This window comes from Petaurus breviceps, unplaced genomic scaffold (assembly GCF_028583685.1).
Source record: "Petaurus breviceps papuanus isolate PSGF00001 unplaced genomic scaffold, PetGlider_PUasm1.0 91133, whole genome shotgun sequence".
In the NCBI taxonomy this organism is placed as follows: domain Eukaryota; kingdom Metazoa; phylum Chordata; class Mammalia; order Diprotodontia; family Petauridae; genus Petaurus; species Petaurus breviceps.
In genome coordinates this window covers 92708144-92731870 of record NW_027187419.1, presented here as the reverse complement: position 1 = coordinate 92731870, position 23727 = coordinate 92708144, and the positions used below count along the sequence as shown (strand labels likewise).

General features: G+C 35.9%; 1 protein-coding gene across 3 annotated transcripts in view; it reads right to left on the bottom strand.

The window, feature by feature from the left end:
* Positions 1-23727, bottom strand: part of SCN2A (sodium voltage-gated channel alpha subunit 2) — a 162948-nt gene that overhangs the window by 60473 nt on the left and 78748 nt on the right. For all 3 annotated transcript variants that reach the window (XM_069080605.1, XM_069080606.1, XM_069080603.1), the window contains exons 12-15: positions 23007-23354; positions 21186-21318; positions 15846-16084; positions 2192-2365 (exon numbers count right to left, since the gene is read on the bottom strand). In XM_069080605.1, coding sequence (XP_068936706.1) covers positions 2192-2365; positions 15846-16084; positions 21186-21318; positions 23007-23354 — 894 coding nt within the window. The remainder of the gene's footprint in view (positions 1-2191; positions 2366-15845; positions 16085-21185; positions 21319-23006; positions 23355-23727) is intronic.

The window sequence follows — 23727 nt, the reverse complement described above, 5'->3', positions numbered from 1 at the left end:
CCTTTATTTTTAACAATAAAATCACTTAAAAACTCCAGTTCTGTTCCTCTAACTGCATACTAGACATCTCCATGTAGCTGTCTCATTGGAATCTCAAACTCTAATATGACTAAACAATCATCTTCCCCTCTAGTCATGCTTTCTCCCAACTTTCCTCTTCAAGTAACCACGTTTACAAACTTGGCATTATCCTTGATTCTTCCTTCTCTTACTTCTAATATCCAATCAACTGTCAAATTTAGTTGATTGTACCCCTACAACATCTCTCACATCTAATTACTCTCCCCCAGTTCAGGATCCAATAGTTTTATCTAGACTGATGGCCAAATTATAACCCATTATCTATTCTCCCAAACCCATACCTTTTCTACTTCTTTCTTCAAGCCAAAGGTACCATCATCCTTCTATGCACCCAGATTCATAGCTAGATGTCATCTTCGATGCCTAACTCTCCATTATCCTAAATATATAGTCTGCTGTCAAATCTTATTGTTTCTATCTTCACAACATCTCTTGCATAAATCACCTTATCTCCACCCAAGCAATAACCTAGCTTAGGCCATTATCATCTCTCACCTGGAATATTGTAACATGCTCCTAATTTATCTCCCTACTACAAGTGTCTCTCCACTTTAATCCATCTTCCACACAGACAACATGGTAACTTTCCTAAAATACAGGTTTGATCTAATCAGCTCCCCCTTTTTTGCTTCAGTAAACTCCAGTAGTTCATTATTATCACTAGGATCTAATACCAAGTTATCTTTTTGGCATTTAAAGCTCTTAAAGGCCCAGCTGCATTCTACTTTTCCTGCACTGATGACAGAAGAGGAATGATGAATTTATGATTGATAAAAGATTTCTAGCACAATCTGGAAAGGATCGCTGCCATATACTCTATCCAGATAATGATCACTGGAAAATTCAGAGTCTTATGTATATTTTAAAGTTTGCTTACTGAATTTTCCCAAAATCCAGAAATGCTAAAAATATTTAAATATAAATGAGAGAATGTAAAATGCAAACAACTCTGACTTTTAAGCATTAAAAAAAAATCAGATGTACTTTGTTTTAATATTTGGCTATATTTTCCAGAGGTTTTATTTTATTAAAAGATAAATGTATACATATTCCTGCTTTATCAGCATCTGTCTTCAACAACTTATTTAACTAACTATTAAAATATGTAAATTGCTATCTCTCATTAAGTTAGAGACCTAACTGTATTAGTTCTTTCAACCACTAACATATTATTTACAATTAAGTAATGGCAATCATTTTTCATTTTCATAAATGTCAGGAGGGTCAGTTTAATGTTAAATCATATATAAGTGACCCACAGAAGTCAAATACCTACCAAAGTACTTAAATTATCATACTAAATATAGTTGGCTAAATATGCAATTTACTAGTTTCATCCTACTAACCATTCCCCAATTCCATATGGTGAATTTATAGTCTTAAAATCAAATCAACTTATTATCTAGTCATAGGAGTTAGGCAACAATAATTTCTAGATTGAGCTAGAATTCCTTTATTAAACTTCAATTCCCCATCTCCCCTTCTGGTTTCAGATTCTCTTCCTAGTTCATTTTCAAATAAGAGCCACCACATAACTGGAGAAAAGAAGAAAAGAAACCTTCATTTTGACAGAAAAAAGGGAAATTTAAGTAGATATTGCCATCAGAACTTGAAGCCAATTGTTTTGAAGATAAAATATGCACAAGAAAGGCATTTATCTTATAGATCCAACAAAATTCAGGAAAGAAAAATCTGAACAAATTCTATCCAATATAAAAACCACAGAGATCTTAAGAGAACTTCAAGGGTGTAATTCATTGAATGACTTCCTCTTCCTCTCCTCCACTAATATTAACAGGTCCATAAACTCAAGTCATCCTATTATAAATACAAAAGAAAAATATTATTTTATAAAAAGCAAAAAATCCCACAGAATTTCAAGAACTATCCAATGATACAGAACTATCTAGTTGTAGAAAATAAAGCTGTAGGTAGAGGCTATTAGTGAAGTTGAATTTTCTATCTTATGGTAGGCATTTTAATATCCCATTATATAGAACATCACTTCTTAAAATAAAGATTCATTAATTAATAATAAAATTATATAAACATGAAAAAGGTAACACATCATCATCTTCCACCATTAGATACATATGGGCAATTGATTTACCAGTCTGAATGATCTGAGTACAGAAAGTCCTTCCACATTTGCCAGACCAAGTTCCATTAAACTAAGGCTGACAATAAAACCATCAAAAATATTCCAGCCTTCTTGGAAATAATAATATGGATCCATGGCAATTATCTTGAGAAACATTTCTGCTGTGAAGATTCCAGTAAAAACCTAAGAGAAAAATATAGATTACTATATTAATAACACTAAGAACCTTTCAAAATTATAAATACTCTAAAATTACAATAGACATATAGTTTATGTATTTTTAAAAGTAGCACAGTACCTATTTATTAATGTACATGGAATTACATGGATTCAAATATGAACCTGAAAATCTAATTAATAATCTAAAATATTCATAGCTGATCAAGTGAAAAGTGAGATAAGCAGAGTAGCTTAGTTAATATTAGTAGTAAATAGTACTATTTACTTAGTAAATAGATGTAGCAAATGGTCTCTGGGAGTTTGGAAGACCTGCATTCAAGACTTGCATTTGGTATATTGTCTGTGTGACCAAGTCACCTGACCTCCCAAGGTCCCAGGCAACTTTCCTAAATTGAAGAAAAGGTACTGAATTCCATTGGTAGAGAATTTCCCTCCACCCGTCTTCCTTCCTGAAATCCCACTACAATGATGAAATCAGAGGTCTGATAGGAAAAAGGGCGAAATTTAAAAATACAAACTATTAACTAATGAAACCATTTTGTTCTTTATTTAGCTTAATGGCTCAGTGAAATTTGCCTTTTTGCTACTCCTCACACATAACATTTTATTACTTTATCTCTATGCCTTTGGACAATCCACCTGTCCTTCATTCCTGGAATGTACTCCCTTCTCACCTCTTTCTCTAGAACCAGCTAGGTGGTAGAGTGTAGAGGTCTGGGTCTGGAGTCAGGAATATCTGAGTTAAAATCTAGCCTCATATGCTTTCTAGCTTTGCGATCCTGGGCAAGTAATTTAATTCCTATTTGCCTCAGTTTCCTTAACTGTAAAATGGGAATAATAGCATTTATCTTTCAGGGTTTTTGTGAGGATCAAATGAGATAATATTTGTAATACACTTAGACCTGATGTAGGGAATACCTGTGCCTGCCACACATTTAATATCTCCCTTCCTTCCTTCATCTTAAAATCTTTAATCTGTTTCAAAGTTCAGCTCAAGTACCATCATCTACATGAGAGGAAAAAGGAATATGCATTTACATAGCCTACTATGTGCCAGGAACTGTAATAAATGCTTTACAACTATTATCTCATTTGATCCTTACAATAACCTTGGGAAGTATGTGCTGTTATAATCCCCATTTAACATTTAACAGTTGAGAAAACTCAGACAAATAGAGATTAAGTGATTTGCCTAAGGTCATGTAGCTAGAAAGTCTGAGGTCAGATTTGACCTCAGGTCCTCCCAACACCAGCTGCCTCTCGAGGCCATTCTCATGCCTCCTAGCAGAAGCTAGTTCTCCCCCAACCCCCATTACCTCACATTTGTTTTGTATGTATATTATGTACACGTTGTCTCTAATAATATTAAGTTCCTTGAGGGTAGATGGCTCATTCTTGTTTTTGTGCACTCCAATCCCTAGCACAGTGCCTGATATCCAGTAGGCACTTAATAAAAGCTTTTGATCCATTTATTCATTAAGGAAGATAACACTGATAATTTACCTGCTTTGTCTCCTCTACTCACGAAGGACAGGCAGGCAGTATATAGTTTGGTTGTATGGAGACGGCCCTTAGATTTTTTTCTGTTGTTACCAGAAAGGTCAAGATACTTTTTCTGACTGAGTCAACTTAACCCCCATCAGCAGGTTCACATTTCATCCCCAAACAATAACAGACCAGATACTATATCTATTTAATATTTAGCTGATGAGGAAATCTTTTTCCATCCAGGTTAATGGAATATACCTCGGTAAATGCCACTAACTCTTATGGAAAGTACTCAATGTTCTATAGCATTTGAGATCTCATCTCCATGCTATTTCCTCCTATGATGTAGATTCATCGTGTGTGATGGTTATCCACGTCCTTCCCTAAGTTCACCAAAAGTGGTCCAGTCAAAGTATTCAAGATCTTTCTCATATTTTCTTGACATTGTGAAAATACCAATGGAGTAATGGGCTATTCATCAGTTATCTATTTAGCTACAAAAGTACAAGCTTCATAGACAGTTTATCCAACTGCATATCTGAACAATGGAAAGTTTTTCCTTCACTGTTCCTGTATAGATTGTAAGGCCACGATCTTTGGAGTGACCAAGAATCTTATTTGGGAGGCATTTTAGTGTACCAGATGCTACCAACACAATGTCATCTGTCAACAAGAACAACTGGAGGACCTCAGCATTGGTAGGGATTTTCTCGGCAATTAAGATTCTGCACTGGACCTCCTTCATGGCATATCTTTAAACATATATCTCCCTATAAGCAATCAGAGGACACATCAAATTAGGTTGTCCTTCTGATTGTTTCTTTTAAAGAATCTTGTTTATTTTTGGCATAAGTATGAGAAACATCTTGTTGAAGGAGAGCCTTTAAAGTTGCTATGGCTCTACTAAATCAAATGATGGTTAAAATCAATAAAATTTAAATACAATGAAATTTTATATTTTCTACATCTTTTGATCATGTATGTCCTGGTAAAAGACGTAGTCTATTATCAAATATCACTTGTAAAGCCTGCCTATATTCCCTTCTAATAACTTTATTACAGATGCCATCAATGCATATATAGCTTATTTTCAAGTATTTTATATAGATAGGAAAGGAGATCCATGGGTAGTAGTTGTTGGTTTGTTTTTTTTTTTTTTAAAGGAATCGGGGTTAAATAACTTGCTCAAGGTTACATGGCCAGTTATTTCTGGGTGTGGTGCTGAGTATCCGAGCCCGGTGCTGGAGCCAGTGCTCTTACTCGCAATTAGGGTTAAGTAACTTGCTTAAGGTTACACGGCCAGGTGTTTCTGGGTGGGTGCTAAGTGTCTGAGCCCGGGATTCGATCTCCAGGTCTTCTCAACACTGGAGCCGATGCTCTTACTCGCTGTGCTACCTGGCCGCCCCGGTAGTAGTTGTTAATGTTCTCTTGGTCACCTTCTGAAGGCAATAATATGTCATTAGATTTTTCTCATCGTACCCCCCTCCCCATTCAGTTATTTATAGAATAGACACAAAAATATCCTCACAATTATGTGACCTTCAACACAGATTTCCTCTTCGTCACCTTGGTCTAATATAGCTGCTTTCCTCACCCTTGTTCTCTTTGGTGCTCCTTCTGCCTTCCCATGAGCATAGTCAGGACTTGGATGTTAAGAGTCCAAGTATGGTAGCTGATAGAATCCTAATAAAACTGCCCCCAGACCCAATATTCTAATCTTGTATGTCAAAAGTAAATAATAGGGGGCGGCCAGGTAGCACAGCGAGTAAGAGCACCGGCTCTAGTGTTGAGAAGACCTGGAGATCGAATCCTGGGCTCAGACACTGAGCACCCACCCAGAAACACCTGGCCGTGTAACCTTGAGCAAGTTACTTAACCCCGATTGCTTTAAAAAAAAAAAAAAGTAAATAATAGCATCATGGGGCTCTTGGTTTCTTTCTCCTCATATTTGGGACTTGCATATTAAACTTGCCTATCAGATTTGTGCCTTCCACACTACATGCCATTTACTTACAGCTGATAACCTATACCCATACATCAATCCCTGTATGTGGCCTATGCTTGGTTCCAGTCAACCTCCTTCCTGGGACCCATCAAAACAGGGACAGTTCTATGCTTCTTTTCAGCCTGAAGAAGCTACAGAAGCTGAGACCTTCATCCCTTTTTCCCAATGAATGTGGGTCACAGCTCTTTGAAAGGGGAATGATGGAATCCTAATAAAGCTGCCACCATTCCCAATATTCTAACATCCTTATGGACCCAATGAACAGCAGGAATGTCCTGATTTAACCACACAGTCTGGCTTTAACCCAGACTCACTAAGGCCATTGCCCCTACATAGCCACTGCCCCTAGATCCAATTAACACATTTTAACAAATGTGGAAAAGGAAGAAAGGACCACATTACCTAATTATCCATCTTAATCAGACAGGACCACAATGGCTAGCCAATCAGAAAACAGCATGACCAGGACACCTGACCACCAACTATGGAAGGAACCTCTCCCCATTACCTAATCCCTTAACAAACCCTTCCTGCCTTAATATTCATAATTTCTGTTGTGTAATCAGCATCATTACACTAAAATTTTGCCTCTGTTGTCTTACTAAGTTTTCAGTTCCTCTTGGAACCTAGTCCACTTCTGAGTGGCATCAATCCTCAGTAAACAGCTATACTTGGCTTAGAGGTGGTCTGACTCTATATTCCTTGAGACAGTGCCACCACAACACACCATGAAACCACAACAGTAGCTCTACTGTACTTGACGCATAAAGGAATTAGTTATAAGAATCTTTGCAGACCTTTCCCCATTTTCAGTCTAGTTGTTGTCTTCTTTCCATTTTCACCCTCAAATTCCCTTGGGATGACTTTGTTGAATTGGGTCATTCATTAAAACTCTCTTAAACTTCACTGCTTCTCTCTATTTTGTAAGATGATACTTCTTACACAGTTTTTAAAAGGCCAAGTTTATAGTCTTAGTGTTGCTCTTGGTTGTCGTATCTCTTTGCTTGTCTATTAAGTCAAGTGTGTGGTGACTTAGGGTGGTTTTCAAGTTGTTCTGGTTTCTTTATTGTGGCAACTAATTTACAGAAGTTAAACTTTTCTACATATCTGTTAAAATTTGTATAGATTGTCTTGTCTCTATTGACTTCATTTTTTGTTTGTTTAAGTAGGTCAGGTTGGAGTATTTCATTTATTTATTTATTTATTTTTTTAAAGCAATCGGGGTTAAGTAACTTGCTAAAGGTTACACAGCCAGTTATTTCTGGGTGTGGTGCTGAGTATCTGAGCCCAGATTTGACTGGGGGTCGCTGTGTACTCGCTGGGTACTCGCTGTGCTACCTGGCCGCCCCAAGTTGGAGTATTTTAACTGAATATATCTTTTCCCCTCATTTTTATTCATTCCTCTAATTTCTTATTAATTTTTATCTTTGCTCTAATGAATCAGTAATCTGACTTTGCATCTAAATCTGTAATAACTCATGCCTCAATCATTTCTAGTCTGTCAAAATGTAATCAGTTGGACTTTTTTGATGCTTGTCATGTTTAACACCTCCCAATTTTTTAAAGAAACTATTTCTAGTATACAGGAAAGGGTCTTTTATATAGTATGTAAGTCTTTGGCTTCTATTGTTCCTTATTCCTGAAACTTATTTTACAATATAATTTTCCTAATAATTATGTATGTACTGACATCATGAAAGTATATATTGATTCAATTTGTAAGGTATTCCTACAGAATCTTTCTATCTTTACATCTTTGAAAATAGGTAGTGTTACATAAGCTACAATTATTTTCAGTGCTGGGGTTTTTTTTGCAAATATTTATCAAGCACATTGTAATATGGGATAACCGAATATCCTGAAAAACGGTATTTCTTTAGATACATGATAAAACCAACTCCTGCATTTACCTCTTCAAGGAGGATCTGTCAGCTACTCTTCCACTGAGTTACAATTTCCTTTGATTTCTGGTTTAGAGAAAGAGAATTGGGATTGATATGATTAGTTTCCTCCAGTAGAATGCCAACTCACTGGCCACTGGACAAAGTTCTTATATTTAGTACAGCAACAACTAAGTTAATGTTTATAGGCAGGCTAATAACTATGTTTCTTAACACCCTTTACCCCATTTTGCACTGCTCTGCCCCTGTTACTGCACAGGGAAGGGGACTGCACAGGACTAAGAGTCCTTTAGTATTTTTTTCTTTTTTTTTTTTTTTAGTATTTTTCTTTATTTCATGAGTTACTGTGGTCAAAGAACTCATCTCCAAGTGGTTGGTCTAATAGTGATGAGCCTATTCACACTAAGCAAGGCTATTCCTTAGAAAGCACACATATTCTGTTGCCAATGACACACCCAAAGCTACTCCAACATAATAGAAACTTCCAGTTCTTCATTCCATGGGTATAGCCTTCAAGAACTGAAAGTTCCCTTTATGCTACAATGAAGCATTAGAGTAGGACTTTGGGGGAAGAAGAGAATCTCAATGAAGAAGTACCCCTTGCACACAGAGTGACTGAGACTATGCACAGGTAACCTTAATGCTTTGTAAAAAAAAAATCCGATGAATTCATAATTCCTCAAAGTGAGAGGTTCTGCAAGCTGTGATGCTTTTAAACTGGTAAAGGTTAAGATTGTTGAGCTAGAGTCTAGTACTTGCTGGTTTGATCCCTTCCCAAATAATCAGGAAAGCTGTTGAAAATTCTGAACTCCAGGGTAGGAGAGAGGTACCTTGCAGGTGCCTCCACTCTCATCTCTCAATTAATCTTTGAAGGACATTTTCTTTTGTGTTTTTAAATTAATAAAAAAAAATTAACTTCTGCCACAAGATTATTCAGTCCATCAATTTCTAATTCAGTGAAAAAGAAGAGATACTAGTGAGAACAGTTACATACTACAATTATGCAAAGGAAAGAACATGGAGAGTCCTACTTTAACTCTACTGTAACTTAACTAAAGTTAGAATAACCTTGGTAAATAAAATCAGTAAATTGCTGTTGTCCTAAAACCAGTCCTAAATCCAATTAAGTACAATGAGAATAAAACCACAAAGGTAATGGAGAAAGCACCCTCAAATCCTTCTATATAGTACTCTGCCTGAGGACTCTCGGGAAAGTAGCTATGTAATAGTCTGGGGCTTGCTTCTCTGCTCCTATAGCCTATTAAACTTTAAAGCTGGACTCAAATTCAGCCCTATTCTAGACTCTGGAATCTCCTATTTCCAGGTAGGAGACTATAAAGAGTTCCATCAGTAACTCTGACTGTTCCTACTCTGCATTTGATACTTTAGTCCTCTAGTAACTGAGTTTCTCCCTTGGACCTCAATTTCCCTTTGACTAAGTCCCTACTTTGTCCCCTCAGTTCCTCTATGACTGAATCTCTGCATAGTACTTCAGTTCTCATCAATCATAGGAAATCAAAAGACTTTGAAGAGGAAGGGACTTTAGAGATCATCCAGACGAACTACTTCCTTTTAAAGAAATAGGAAACTGAAACCCAGAAACGTTAACTTGTCTGAAGTCACACCACTAGTAAGTAGCAGCTCCAGAATGCAGACACAAATCCTCTTACTCCAAATCTAATGTTCTTTCTGCTGAGTCATGGTCTTGTCCTTCCATTTTCCTAATATTTAGTTTCCTTCCTTTGTTTTGTTTGGTTTTGGTTTTTTTTTGCTTTTTTGGAGGGCAACTGGAGTTAAGTGACTTGCCCAAGGTCACAGGGCTAGTTTTTGTGTTAAGTATCTGAGTTCAGATTTGAACTTGGGTCCTCCTGACTCCAGGGCCGATGCTCTATTCACTGCACCACCTAGCCACCCCTAAGTTTCCTTCCTTTGAACCCCAGTCTTATTGTTGAAGGCACCACCACATTTTCAGTCTTCCAGGTTCATAATGTCTCTATTATCCTGGACTCCTCACTCTTCCTTACCCCAAATATCTAATCAGTTGTTTTTGCCATTTCTTCTTCGACAACATCTCTTATTTTGACCCCTTCTCTTTACTCACACATCTACTACCCTTGAATGGACCCTGATCACCTCTGGCCAAGATTGTTGCAACAGTCTCCTCATTGTTCTCCGTGACCCAAGGCTCTTACTATTCAAGTCCATCCTACACACACAACAGTCAAAACAATTTTCCTTAAGGCAATTTCTTTTGATAGTAATGTGACCAGGTGACTCCCTTTCATAACCCCCACAAGTGGCTGCCTATTGCCTTGAGGAAAAAAATAAATTCTTCTGTTTAGCTTTTAAAGCCCTACCTAATCTGGCCTCAATCTGTCCTTCCAGCTGCTTTGAACATTACTTCCCCTTCAGTACTCAGTGATTCAGCTAAATTTGGCTTCTCTTTGTTCCTCACACTCAATACTCCATCTCCTATCTCAGGGCCTTTGAACTGGCTATTCCACTTACCTAGAATACACACTCTCCTTTCCTCTGTCTCATAACCATCTTAATTTAAGATGTATTTTTATTTTGTGTATATATTCTCTATTTATTTTTCTATGAGTAAATATGTAAACTACAATTTTCTATTTGTAGCCCCAGTGCCTAGTACAGTGGTTGACACATAACTTATTGAATGACTGATTTATTGAACTGATTGTATGTACATGAACTTCTGGTGTTTTCAGTACCAGGTAGAGAGACAGCTAGATCACTCAGTGGCTGGACCTGCAGTCTGGAATCAAATTTGAGTTTAAATCTATTCTCAGATGCTTACTAGCTGTGTGACCTTGGACAAGTCATTTAACTGGTCTGCCTCAGTTTTCTCATCTGTAAAATGGGGATAATAATATCACCTACTCCCCATCGCCAAGTTGTTGTAAGGATAAAATGAGATATTTTCAAAGCATCTTACAAACAAAGCACTGTACAAATGCCACTTATGATTATTATAATTATTATTAATATTGTTATCATTACCAGATGGCATCAGCAATCCTTTTCTTTTTCATTTTCTACCTGTTCGAGTCACTGCCAATTTGACAGCAATCAGGTACCACCTTAGATGACTGTCTTAATAGAACTGACATAGAACTGGTAATACAGAACAGTAATGGCTTTACTCTTGCTAACCAACAATTGATTTGTGCTGGATGACTAAAATTAGGTTTTACTTTTGTCTGTGGAACAAAATAAAACTAATGGGTCCTTGAAACCATAACTTTGACATAAGTAGCATTAGTTCCTAATCCCATGATTCCCAACCTTAGTATAAAAGAAGTGTACTTTAGTGAAAGAGCATTAAATTACATGTCATAAAGTAAAACTGATTAGAATTGAGACCATGCCACTTACTACTTGTGAAGCCGTATGCAAATCATTTCATTTCTCAGTGCCCCTAATCTGTAAAAGAGAGCTAGACTACATTATTATATATTTTTTTTAAGCAATCAGGGTTAAGTAACTTGCTCAAGGTTACACGGCCAGTTATTTCTGGGTGTGGTGCTGAGTGTCTGAGCCCGGGATTCGATCTCCAGGTCGTCCCAACACTGGAGCCGGTACTCTTACTCACTGAGCCACCTGGCCACCCCTAAGCAATTGGGGTTAAGTAACTTGCTCAAGGTTACACGGCCAGGTGTTTCTGGGTGGGTGCTAAGTGTCTGAGCCCGGGATTCGATCTCCAGGTCCTCTCAACACTGGAGCCAGTGCTCTTACTCGCTGTGCTACCTGGCCGCCCCTAGACTACATTATATCTAAGGAACTCTTTGGTTTTAAATCTACTTCCTTCCCAACTCTAAATTTGTGATCCTGTTATCCAATAATAAATTGACATTCTTTCCCCAATAAATTGACAACTTCTTTGACTGATTTACCTGCTAGCTGCTTTGGAAATCACATAGATAAAACCTAACATTCAAGAATCAGGCAATTTGTAGGAATGTAAGTTTGCTTGGTATTGTCATTTGTAAAATACAGACATATCTATAAACCTTAGGATGAAGATAGTTTAAGACATGGTATTTACTTTGCCGATCCTAAAAGAAAGTGCTATCATGAACTCTTATAAATGTGGCAATCCATTTTATTGATATTAATAATATTTATTTTGCATCAAATATATTTATGAAATTATATAATATTAAATATCTCTGAATAAAACTACTATGATAACTAAAGTTATATGTCTATCTAAATATTAAATATCACACAGATGTATGTATTGGAATATAAAATACATGTTAGCTTGTAGGACTATATACTATATAGTTACATGGTTTTTACTAAGAGAAGAATAAGAAAATAGTATCCAAAGATGAGTCAGGAAACAGTAAGTAAGCACCAGGCTCCTCTTAGTAAGATCAAATCACCAGTCTTGAATTATATCCTTAAGAAAATGGAAGAACTAGTGGATATGAGTGCTGAACCCCTATCAGTGATCTCTGAAAGGTGACATAGAACTGGTAAAGAGATATCAGACTGGAAAAAAAAAACACTGCACAGTGGAGGAGCTTTAGCAGTGAAAAATGTTAAGTACACATGAATTGGAGAAATCAGCTCAAAAGCATAAAGTGGAAAGACATAGCTATTTAGCAGTTTTTCTGAATAAAGATATGGGGGTTTTAGTAGTCACAAAGCTCAGCATGAATCAAGAGAGTAATACAGCAGTCAAACTAATGCAAATTTAGGATGAATTAAGATACACATGATGTCCAGAATTAGGAAGGTGACAATTCCATTGTATTCCGTTGTGGTCATATAAGATTGAGTGTACTGTATTTAGTTCTGGGGATATTTTAAGAAACATCCTGGGGGTGGCTAGGTGTCACAGTGAATAGAGTACTGACCCTGGAGTCAGGAGGACCTGAGTTCAAATGTGACCTTAGACCCTTAACACAAAACGAGCCATGTGACCTTGGACAAGTCACTAAACCCCAATTGCCCTATCTTCTCCCTCCAAAACCCCCCCCAAAATAATAAAAAAAAATAAAAGAAGCCATATATATATATATATATATATATTTTTTTTTTTTTTAAAAGAAAGATCCTGAAAAACAGACACTACAGTGCAGGGCCTTGAGATAGTGCCATATAAAGATCATTGAGGAACTAAATATGTTTAGTCTAGAGAAGAGAAGACTTGAGGGTTACATGATTATATATTCAAGTATTTGAAAAGGCTATCATTTGGAAAAGAAATTTGAATTGTTCTTTTTATCCAAGAGAGAGGACTAGATAAGGAAGTTGCAGAGGCAGATTAAGCCTTGATAAAAAGGAAAACTTTCTTTCGAGAATTGTCCAAAAATACAATGAATTTCCTCAGAAGATAGTGGGTTCCCAGCTCACTAGAGATATTCAAGGAAAGGCTGGATTACTACTTAATGGCAGTGTTGTACAAGGGATTCTTGCTCAGGTAGGAGTTAGACTATACAGTTTTCACGGTTTTTCACATTTTTAAGATTATGTGATTCAATGTTTCATCAGGGGTATATTTTTGTTACACTAAAATATCATTACTAAATATCATACTAAAATATCATTACTAAATATCATATTAAAACATCATTACTAAATATAATTACTAAAATAGGAATAATAACAAATGGCTCACATTTATATAGTGCTTACTATGTGCAAGGTACCATACTAAGGGTTTTACAGTTATTATCACATTTGATCATCACAGCAGACTGGGAGGTATATGTTACTATGGTTCTAGTTTTACAGATGAATTAACTGAGGTAGACAGCAATTAAATGATTTGCCTAGGGTCATACTGCTAGTAAATATGTGATGCTGGATTTGAACTTAGGTCTTCTTGACTCCAGGCTCTACCTACTTGCCTCTACAACATTTTGGTAATACCTTATTTTCACTGCTTTACATCCTTTAATTGCTTTAATCTGATGAATTTTTTTAGGTTTTTTTTTTGGAGGGGGGAAGGTAAGGCAATTGGGGTTAAGTGACTTGCCCAAGGTCACAGGCTAGTTTTTGTGTTAAGTCTGAGGCCGGATTTGAAATCAGGTCCTTCTGACTCCAGGACCCATGCTCTATTCACTGCACCACCTAGCTGCCCCAATCTGATGAATTTTTAAATATGGTAAACATACCTACTAAATATAATTGAACAAAATATGCAACTATCCTGAGCAAGACTCACCTGAGAGTCAACAAAATTCCATTTTCTTCCACCAAAGAAACCCCTAGAACCTTTCATTCTTAGTAAGACAAAAACGCAAATTATCCAAAATCATTACACATATAAGTTTTGTAGACCATAGAGTGCTATGTAAATAAAAATTAGCAAATTAAATTATTCATGACCCCCACTACCATCACAACAATAGCAATAGCAACCCACATATTGTCCTTCATTAAAAAATTAAAAGGGATTTATATAATCCTGGTATGTTAAACCAGGATTACCTGAAAGGGTATAGGTAACCTATCCTTTGGCCAGATGACTATTCATTGTAGTAGTCTCTTTTCTTTCACTCACTCCATTTCCTCCCATGTGTAATCTACTTGTTAAAATTTTACCTGTCCTTCCATGCTCAGCTCAAAGGCTATTGACTCCATGAAGCCTCTTTGATCACTACAGCCAGTCATTCTCTCTCCCTCCTTTACCTCTACCAGTTTGTTTGTACCCTTCTCTCACAGGATTTATAAGATTATCCTTCATTATAATTATTTGCCTGTATCATCATCATTTCTATCAAATCATACACTTCTTGAGAGCATAGGTCATATCTTATTCTTCTTTATTAAATGGACACAGGACAGCTAGCTCAGTAGCTTATAAATATATGATTTCAATTAATATTTGTTGAAGAGATGAATGAATCCAAATTTATCTACATCTGTATGTCCAGGAATAACTCCTATATGAATCCTCCAACTACTCCAATTCACACATTCTTTGAACTGCTATTGCACTTATAGTCCAGTATCTCACAGATGAGCATGTAATCTTTCTGTCTTTTCATATAAGCTAGTTTTACCTTCCCAGCTAGTACCATAAGCAAGGATAAATACAATGCCTTTTCCTTCTAAATGAAATCTGTTACTGGAGTGATTTATTGATTCCATTGGCTTTAAATTTGATTACTGTTGGATTTGCATGTGTTAGAAAAAAACAAGATAAAACTGGAATTTATCTGTATGGTTTTCACTGAAGGAACTTAAATATATGAGCATAAAACACATATTTTTAAAAATCACCAAGTTTTAGCCTAGAAATACATAGTTTTTAACTGCTTAGAAAAAAGATTTAGTAATATGTAAAGAAAGAAGGTGGTTATTTCAGAGACTAGGAATTTGATTTATATTGTGGTGAAATTTTGTGACTTATGTTTATATAACTTGCTTTTAATTTATTTCCTATATATATGCATAATTGTCAAGTTTAGAATTATATGAATATTTTATGAAACCATTATATAGGTAACTACATTTTTTGGTTAGTATACATTTATTCTATCAGTAAATAACAAATACTTGAGTTCAGAGACCATACCTCACCATGATAATATTATATACATTTGATATTTAAAAAAATAATAATGAAGGAAACAAACATTTTTAGGATGATGTATGGAAATAAGAATCTATATAATTCCCTGTCCCCACCTACTACTTCAGAATCTTACAAATGACTTTTTGAAATTTACTTAAATGAATAAGATAGTTAGCTTCTACTTTGTAAAAGCAAGTGTGGATATGCCCTATTGAAAATATTCTAATTTTTTTCAGAATTTTTGGTACAATAACTATTTTCTCAGAAATTAATAATCACCTATATAATTATAAGGTAATTTACTTTGATTCCCAATCAAGGAGTATGCTATTTTTAAGATCTTTAACTGGCTTCACAAATGCATTTTAGTTACATTTAATTTTAAACATTTTTGTTGTCATGGGTATACTACATGGGTCAACTATAACAGCAATTTGAAATTTAATTTGAGCCTGAAGAATAAATAATAGAATCTAGTAGGGCATTAGTGTTTTCTTTTAAAGAGAAAAGGTACACCCAAGTAGTCAGTCTTACCAGGTTTCCTACATAAAGCACACCACTAAACTGTTCAGTCATAGGATAATGTTCCATGGCCATGAACAGAGTATTCAGGACAATGCAGATGGTAATTGCCAGGTCAACAAATGGGTCCATCACAATGAGACTGACGATGTGCTTCACTTTTAGCCATGGTTCACAACAATCCCAGATCAAACAGGTGTTAGCAAATTTATACCAGCATGGGGGACATTTCTGTCTGGATTCTTCAAGTTCTGGAAGAAAAAGGGAGGAATATCCATGAATATAGTACTCAATATATTTCATGTTAAATAGCCTCTGGCTTAAAATTTAAGGGAAAAAATGCTGAAATGATATGATGGGCTAATGATAGGGAAATTTTACCTACTGAGACCTCAGTCAGTGCGATTAAAGCAGATTGTAATTTAAGATGGATATTGTGGCAATATCATATTAGTTTATAGTATGGATGGGGTCAGTAATATCTTATATTCTCTGCAAATTACAAAGTAGAGAAATTGTAATTTCCTATCTGAATTCCATCTGCTCCGTTCAAATATCAGACGATAATCTTCAATTTTTGAAACAAAAAAACAGGATGTCTGCCACAACATGCCAGTCAGAAACCCACAAATCAGGCCCACAAGATGGAATTGCACATTAAACCTTTAAGCCTCCCCCTCCCCCACCACACAGACAGTATTCACATTTCATTGCTAACCAAAGACCACAAGAAATGATGGAAATATCAAGCACTTAGAAGCTTATGTGCTTCCATTATTAATACAAATTGTTGAGGAATTAGTTGTCTCATATTTAATCAGCTCTTAAATTATATAATATGGTCTTCATCTCTGTCTTATAGAATTTTTTTTAAAGATGCCTGTTCAAGTGCCACCTTATACATGAGGCCTTTTCTTATCCCCTGAGCTGCTACCTGGTATCTATATACTATATACCTATGTAAAACCTGTTTCAAAAAACCTGTCCTACAGAGGCTATCAAAACCGTTGCTTTCTCTTTAAGAAGCCATGAAGCTACTAGGAATTATAGTTTTAACTGTCATTAGATAAGGTGTTTCTTCCTACAAACTCAGGGAGAATGTGGGATTATCCTTGATTCATGTGGATTATGAGGATTTTGAAGAATAGGCACAGAGAAATAAGATGAAGGGAAACATTTTTTTTTCTTAGAAATTTCAACTTATCTTATGAAGAAACATTATAAGGAAATTTTTATGAAGGATGAGTCTAGAGAGAGACTTTTAAGAATGAGGATGTGAGAGAAAAGAGAGATACCTGTAAAATATCTGTTGAGATACTGAGAGAACAAAGAGAAAGAAGATAGATATAACTGTCTTTATGAAACTACTATAACCATTATCCTGGTTACAGTAAGAGGTAAGACTCTATGAACATTCTTACAGCTAAAATACTGTATGTCTGTTTTGCTATTATTAGCCTTGTGTTAATAAATTTTATATTCAATAACTTTAATATTTTCTTAATGATAGGAGATTGTGAGAAACATAAGTAACTATAATTTGGAAAAGAAGTTTCTCTAGTTTACTGAATAAGTACTATTTGATGGACTGTGTGGGTTTCTGAACTTGACTGAGATATATGTTGAAATTTCAATAATTTATGAGGAAACACTCTTGGATTGCTTTGGAGTTCAGGATTATAAGATTAAGTATAAGAATGAATCAAGTAGTAGACTGAGGGGCAATTGAGGGGCAAGTGAGGGTCTTTGACCAATGTAGGGGTAATCTTGCTATCTCTGCAACATATATATGAATATGTTTATCTCCTTCAATAGAATGTAAAGTCCTTAAGAACAGCAGCCATTTGGTTTTTATCTCTGTACCTGTAGGACCAAGCACAATGACTGACACATGGCAAGTACTTAATATGTACTTGTTAACAGATTGACTGAATGGGATGAAGGCCCATTTCTGTGTTTAATTCTATCCAAGTTTGCTATCTAACAGCTAATCATTTCCAACAATTTAATTGAGGTCAGTGCCTCTTACCAAACACTGAACTCCCAACAAAATGTATTTGACCTTCTATCAACTTTGATAGTTCACATTCAAAACTATAATTCTCAATCAACTAATTCACTATAAACACAGGAATATAAAATAGACAATTGAGGTCACAATTAATCAACTAACAAGTGTTAATTACACTTATTAAATTCTCAATTTTCTAAAGATATGATTGTATGTGTCTTACCTGGATTGTACTCCCATATTTACTAGTTATATGACCTATGACAAATCATTTAAGTTCCTTGAGGTTTAATCTCCTTATCTGTGAGATGGGCATTGAATTATTTGCCTTACTTTTTGTTCTCAGAATCAAGTAAGATAACAGATAGTAAAGTGACAATCAAATTATATGTAAACATAAATCTACTTTTTAGTGCCCAGTGTAGTACTTTTAGTAGCTAACAAGTAAATAATTAATAAATATTGGCTAAATTCATAAAATTAATGGTCATTAAAATTATTAAATGTCTGCAAATTGCTTGTTTCCTCAGATGTCAAAGCTATTAATGCACAGTTTTATTCTAATTAAGAATAACACAAATTTTATCTGGTAAAAGTAATCTTTAACACTCAGTCAGAGCCTACAGATAGCAAATATGTAGCCTTCATTTTATAGACACATTCTAGAATTTAAATGGTAACCAGGTGTTGTACATTGATTAATGGGTAGATTTCCATTTACTATTATAAAATTTTCTCAAATACAATGGATCATGAAACATCAGCTTATTCAAATAACAAAACAGAAAGCAACAAAATCATCCTTTTTCAGTAAACTTTCAGTTACCTTTTTTTTCCTAATATGCTATTAAAATTCTCAAAAATCACCGTCTGCTTTTCATTTGGTAAAAGAACATAAATTTCGTAGAAGAATGAGAAAAGATCAAATAGGGAAATCCAGCATTGCATCTACAGAGCAGGCTCTGTTTATCCTCACACCAGGTAAATTTGGGCACTAGAATAAAATCATATTTGTATAATACATCCCACAAAGTGAGTATAAAACAATGCAACCAGCAAAGGACTAAGAACTACAGCCATTTCTCAATTATCTATGTGGATTAAACATACAGTGGATCAGTTACAGTAAATATTTAATCTTTTCCACTCAAAGTGCCTCTAACTTACTTCCTAACTCTCTCACTGATATATATTCAAGAAATACAAGCTAAACAATATTAGCCAAAGCAAAACAATGCAATACATTTTAAAATTAAACAATTTTTGAATTGTTTGCTCTTTTTGTGTTAGCCATGCTACTGTACCCTTTTATTATCCTGGATAATTAAGAATTGACTGTAGTAATAGAAAAAAAGGGGTGGGGGTGGAGTAAGTCAGATCAACAAAGTCCCACTCAACAAAATAAAGATAAACAAGCCCAAGGTTAGACATGGAAGAAACATATTTTCAGACAATCAGATTACATGAACATAACATTACCATACTACCGTTTCTAAGGAACCAGAAAGATATAGATTATGGCTATGAAAGTTAGATGCCAACAACTTTCCTGACAGTCTGTTAGGAACCTCAATTTGAAAAATTTGGATGTTACTGTATAAGGAAGAATCAGATTCTCACTCTGCATAACTAATGGAAAACAGGATGAAAAAGTTAGTGATCAGTCTAAGGGTCATAAAACTGAATCTTCCCAACAAATACTGGGGGAAAAGGAAAAGTTTCTGCACTCAGAAAAATGTGAATAAAGAAGTCACCATTGGTCACCCGTTTCTAACTTTCTAATGTACTTATATGACATAGGCATCTGCATTTGTTTCTTATCTCTGTATCAGAATTCCATGAGGGTAAGGTTGATCTCTCCCAGTGCCTCATCTAGGATTCTGCTCACTGTCTGAGCTCAAATATTGAATGTATGAATGAATCTATTCCTGGGTCATATTTCCATCCCATGCTCCATTCTTTATGGATTCCAAATGAGTGAGTTCTTGGTATATTCATTTTGAAAGCTATAACTTTTAATGATTAGAAGAGTACAATTCTGTGGTGCTTTTTTTTCTAAATAATTTCTTATATTTATTGAAAATCAATAGTACTCAAAGTGCAAAGTATTACTATTATTTTGACTTACCCTGTCTCCTTCTCTACTTCCTGCTTTAGGGAGCAGCCATGCTGCTGACATCGGTAGCAGAACCACTGGCAGCTTCCTCTCAGTGGTTTTGCTATGGCAAGGAGCAGAAGCCCAGAGAATCTTCAAAAGACTTTACCTGGAGGGACAGGGAGGAGCAAGCTACTGGCAGCTGGGGGAGGAGAAGGAGTGCAAGCTAATGGCAGGCGAGGTTGGGGAAGAACGTACTAGAGTTTAATATTCCAGTAGAAATCAATGAAAAGATTTCTGTTACTGCATTAGGACATCAAGAAAACTGGGACTTGTCATATTGATTACATGACTGTGATAAATACTGTATAGCTACACTGGGATTTTTATGGTTGTGACTTCTAGGCCTCTGACATTAAAAAAAAAATTCAATGAGTCTTCATTCAGACTGAAAAAAAAATCCATCAAGAATCTGCCTGATATTGTGAGAAACTGAGTTAACTATAAAAACAATGCATACAAACACACAAACACACACACACACATGCATACACACACACACATATACCCTTAAAACCCATTCTGTCTCTACAAGGTCACATAAGAAGGGTTAGAATGTTAGGCACACAGAAGCATTCCCAAAATCATGAGAGGCAAAGTTTGAGTCCACTTACAATATGGAATGAAATGAAAATGCCACCAAAAGTGAACCTATATCTGGCAAGAAATACCAACCTATATCGGCATCAAATGCACTTTAGTTATCTACTCTAAAACAGCTGAAAGAAAAAAAAAACTCATTTTGAAAGCTTTATTTCAGACTGAACTAACTTGAAATCCTTCTTTACATGAGAATTAACTTATATTTCTTGCATAAAACTGAGAGTCCATAGATCAACTCATATCAGTTGAATATAACTTTATAGGGTTAACATTCTCAAAATTTATTATTAAACTGTTTTCCATATTATCCTAAAAATGTGTCACTTCTTTAGAACCTTATCTGGTAAAAACAAGAAACAAAACCCAAAAAACCAAAACACTTATATTTACCTGGAATCCGCAGCAATTTCCTGGAATCTAAAATGGGAAATCTTTACCAGACAGCACATATTGATTGTAAAAGATGCAAAGCATTATGTGAAATGACAAGTTTGGAAATATTTTTCTGGAAATTCATAAAAAAAGCAGTTGGGTGGGGCATTATTGCCAACTGAGCAATCATGGTATAAAACTGGCTACCCACCTTCCATCGTGTTGGTCAGTATACTGGCTATACTCATTGCTCTTTGCCTTGCTGAAGGGTCTTCTAGCAAATCTATGGACACATGATAAGAACTAGATCGTCTCTTTCTTATTTCTGTTTCTGTAGTGGTGCCCTGAAAAGAACATGCCAAATCAAGGAGCCGTCATCCTCTAGCACAGGAAAAATCAATCAAATCCTAAAGCACTCCTACAAAAGCAATTCATAATGCAGAAAGGATGTGTGTTGTGCTCTTTTAAAGCAGAGCACTTCATTAAGTCAGGCTTTTTGGAAGGTGTTTTGAGGATGCTTAAATCAAGGATTACTAAGGGACAAATCAATGTCATTTGGGGGGAAACCTTTAAAAATATAGCAGATTCTCTTCTCTTGGGGATGTTCCCAGGTAGTCCTCTTAGGACTAACATGACTATAAGCCCTGGTCTAGTAATTTCAGACCTAAAAGAGATAAGAATACTTTTAGTGAGGGATAAGACTAATACCAAAAAAGCGACCTACCTAATTTAAAATGCGATACAGTTTGCTTTTTCTTAGTTACTTCTTTCTGGTTTGGTTTGCATGGGTATCTGTGGGGCAAGTACATTTGTGTCTTCTCGGTCTAAAAACATTTTGCTTTGCTATCCTAACAGAAATATTCTTCGAGCTCCACTTTTGCTTTTCTTCTCATTGCCAGAAAGTGACACTTGGAAGAGTTTCCATATAATTATAGTATCTGGGGACTTGGTTTGCAACAGACAAGACAGTGAGACACTTTGTAACTGAATTTTTTTTTTTTTTAAAGCAATCGGGGTTAAGTAACTTGCTCAAGGTTACACGGCCAGTTATTTCTGGGTGTGGTGCTGAGTATCTGAGCTTGGATTTGATCCAGGTCATCCTGACACTGGAGCCAGTGCTCTTACTTGCTGAGCCACCTGGCTGCCCCTAAGCAACTGGGGTTAAGTAACTTGCTCAAGGTTACATGGCCAGGTGTTTCTGGGTGGGTGCTAAGTGTCTGAGCCCGGGATTCGATCTCCAGGTCTTCTCAACACTGGAGCCAGTGCTCTTACTCGCTGTGCTACCTGGCCACCCCGTGATATCAATATCTTAAAGTGACTTCTGCCACCAAAGTGTGGTGGCAATTTAAAAAAAGTGCCATTGTATGTATTCATCAGTTAACTCCAAAATGACAGACTCTATGCAGGGTTAAAGTGGCCCATCTGTGGGCAAAATAATGTCTTATTTATAGATAACAATAGATCATATTTCAGTGTAGTACTTAAGAAATAACATTCTGGACCGTGTAAGTTACAAATTACCTTTAATTATTAGTAATGATTAGGTTGCTAAAAACTAGCTAACTATTTTATAAACTCTAATTTTCCTGTCTTTAAATAAATTCATTCATATTAATCAAATTTTATACTATTAAGGTTTGTTCTGCTAGTCCAGAGCAGTGAGTAAAGTGGCATAATGCAAAGAGTGCTGGGTTTGGTTGGCATAAGGAGATGCCTGAGTTTTAATCCTGTTTCTGCCACCTGCCAGCTGTGTGACCTAGACAAGATATTTTATCTAAGTTTCTGTTTCCTTATTTAAAAAAAAAGGCATAAGAGCACTTGTAGAATCTATATCTTGAAGGGTTATTGTTAGAAATATATTAAGTAATGCATTTAAAAGCAACTTTCTAAGCTTAATTAGCCTAACTCCTGGCATTCAGGATTCTATTCTATACAAATCTTACTAGAGAAAAAGGTAATGCACATTCATATTTGAACTAGCTAGTCCCAGCTTTCTTGCATTCTTATGAATAACAGTTTTAATTATCATCACCTCTGGCAGGAGTTGCCCCGTTGGTGATGTAAGGGCTGAAGGTCCACCAACCAGAGAAACCACACCATTGCAATCCACTGAGCTGTGCATTTTTCCATTCACTGGCAATATGGGCAGCACCCGAGATGATCGACTAGCCTGACTAACATTACTGTGGCGCCGTTCTCCATGTCTGTGTGGAACAAACAGGGAATCTCTTCTACTGTCATTGTCTTCAAAAGTACTGTGCTCATCATCAGCAAAGTCATTTTCAGAGCCAATATCTTTGGCTCTACCCCTGAAGCTGAAGATGCTTGTTCGGCTGTTGCGTCTTGGAGAAAAAAGAGAGCCACGGATGCTCAATAAAGACTATTAAAAGCAAAAGAGAGAGGAGGGGAAGAAAATTATGAACTTGTATTCTGGAAACACACACACACAATTGAACTTCTCATTTTACAAGCAGAAAAAACACATTCTTTAACAGGAATATATGGGTACCACAATGTGACATCTGAAGCAATTATTGAAAGTAGTTTGAGACTTCCCATATGGATCTCTGATTCCTTCCATTTTTTTCCTTTTCTTCTTTCCTTTCCTCTTCCTTTTTCTTCCTGTTTCTCTTTCTCTTTACCTTTTGTTGCTCTTTTCCCCCCTCCCTCTCCCTTTCTTCCTTCCTCCTTCCCTCCCTCCCTCCTTCCCTCCCTCCCTCCCTCCCTCCCTCCCCTCCTTCCTTCCTTCCTTC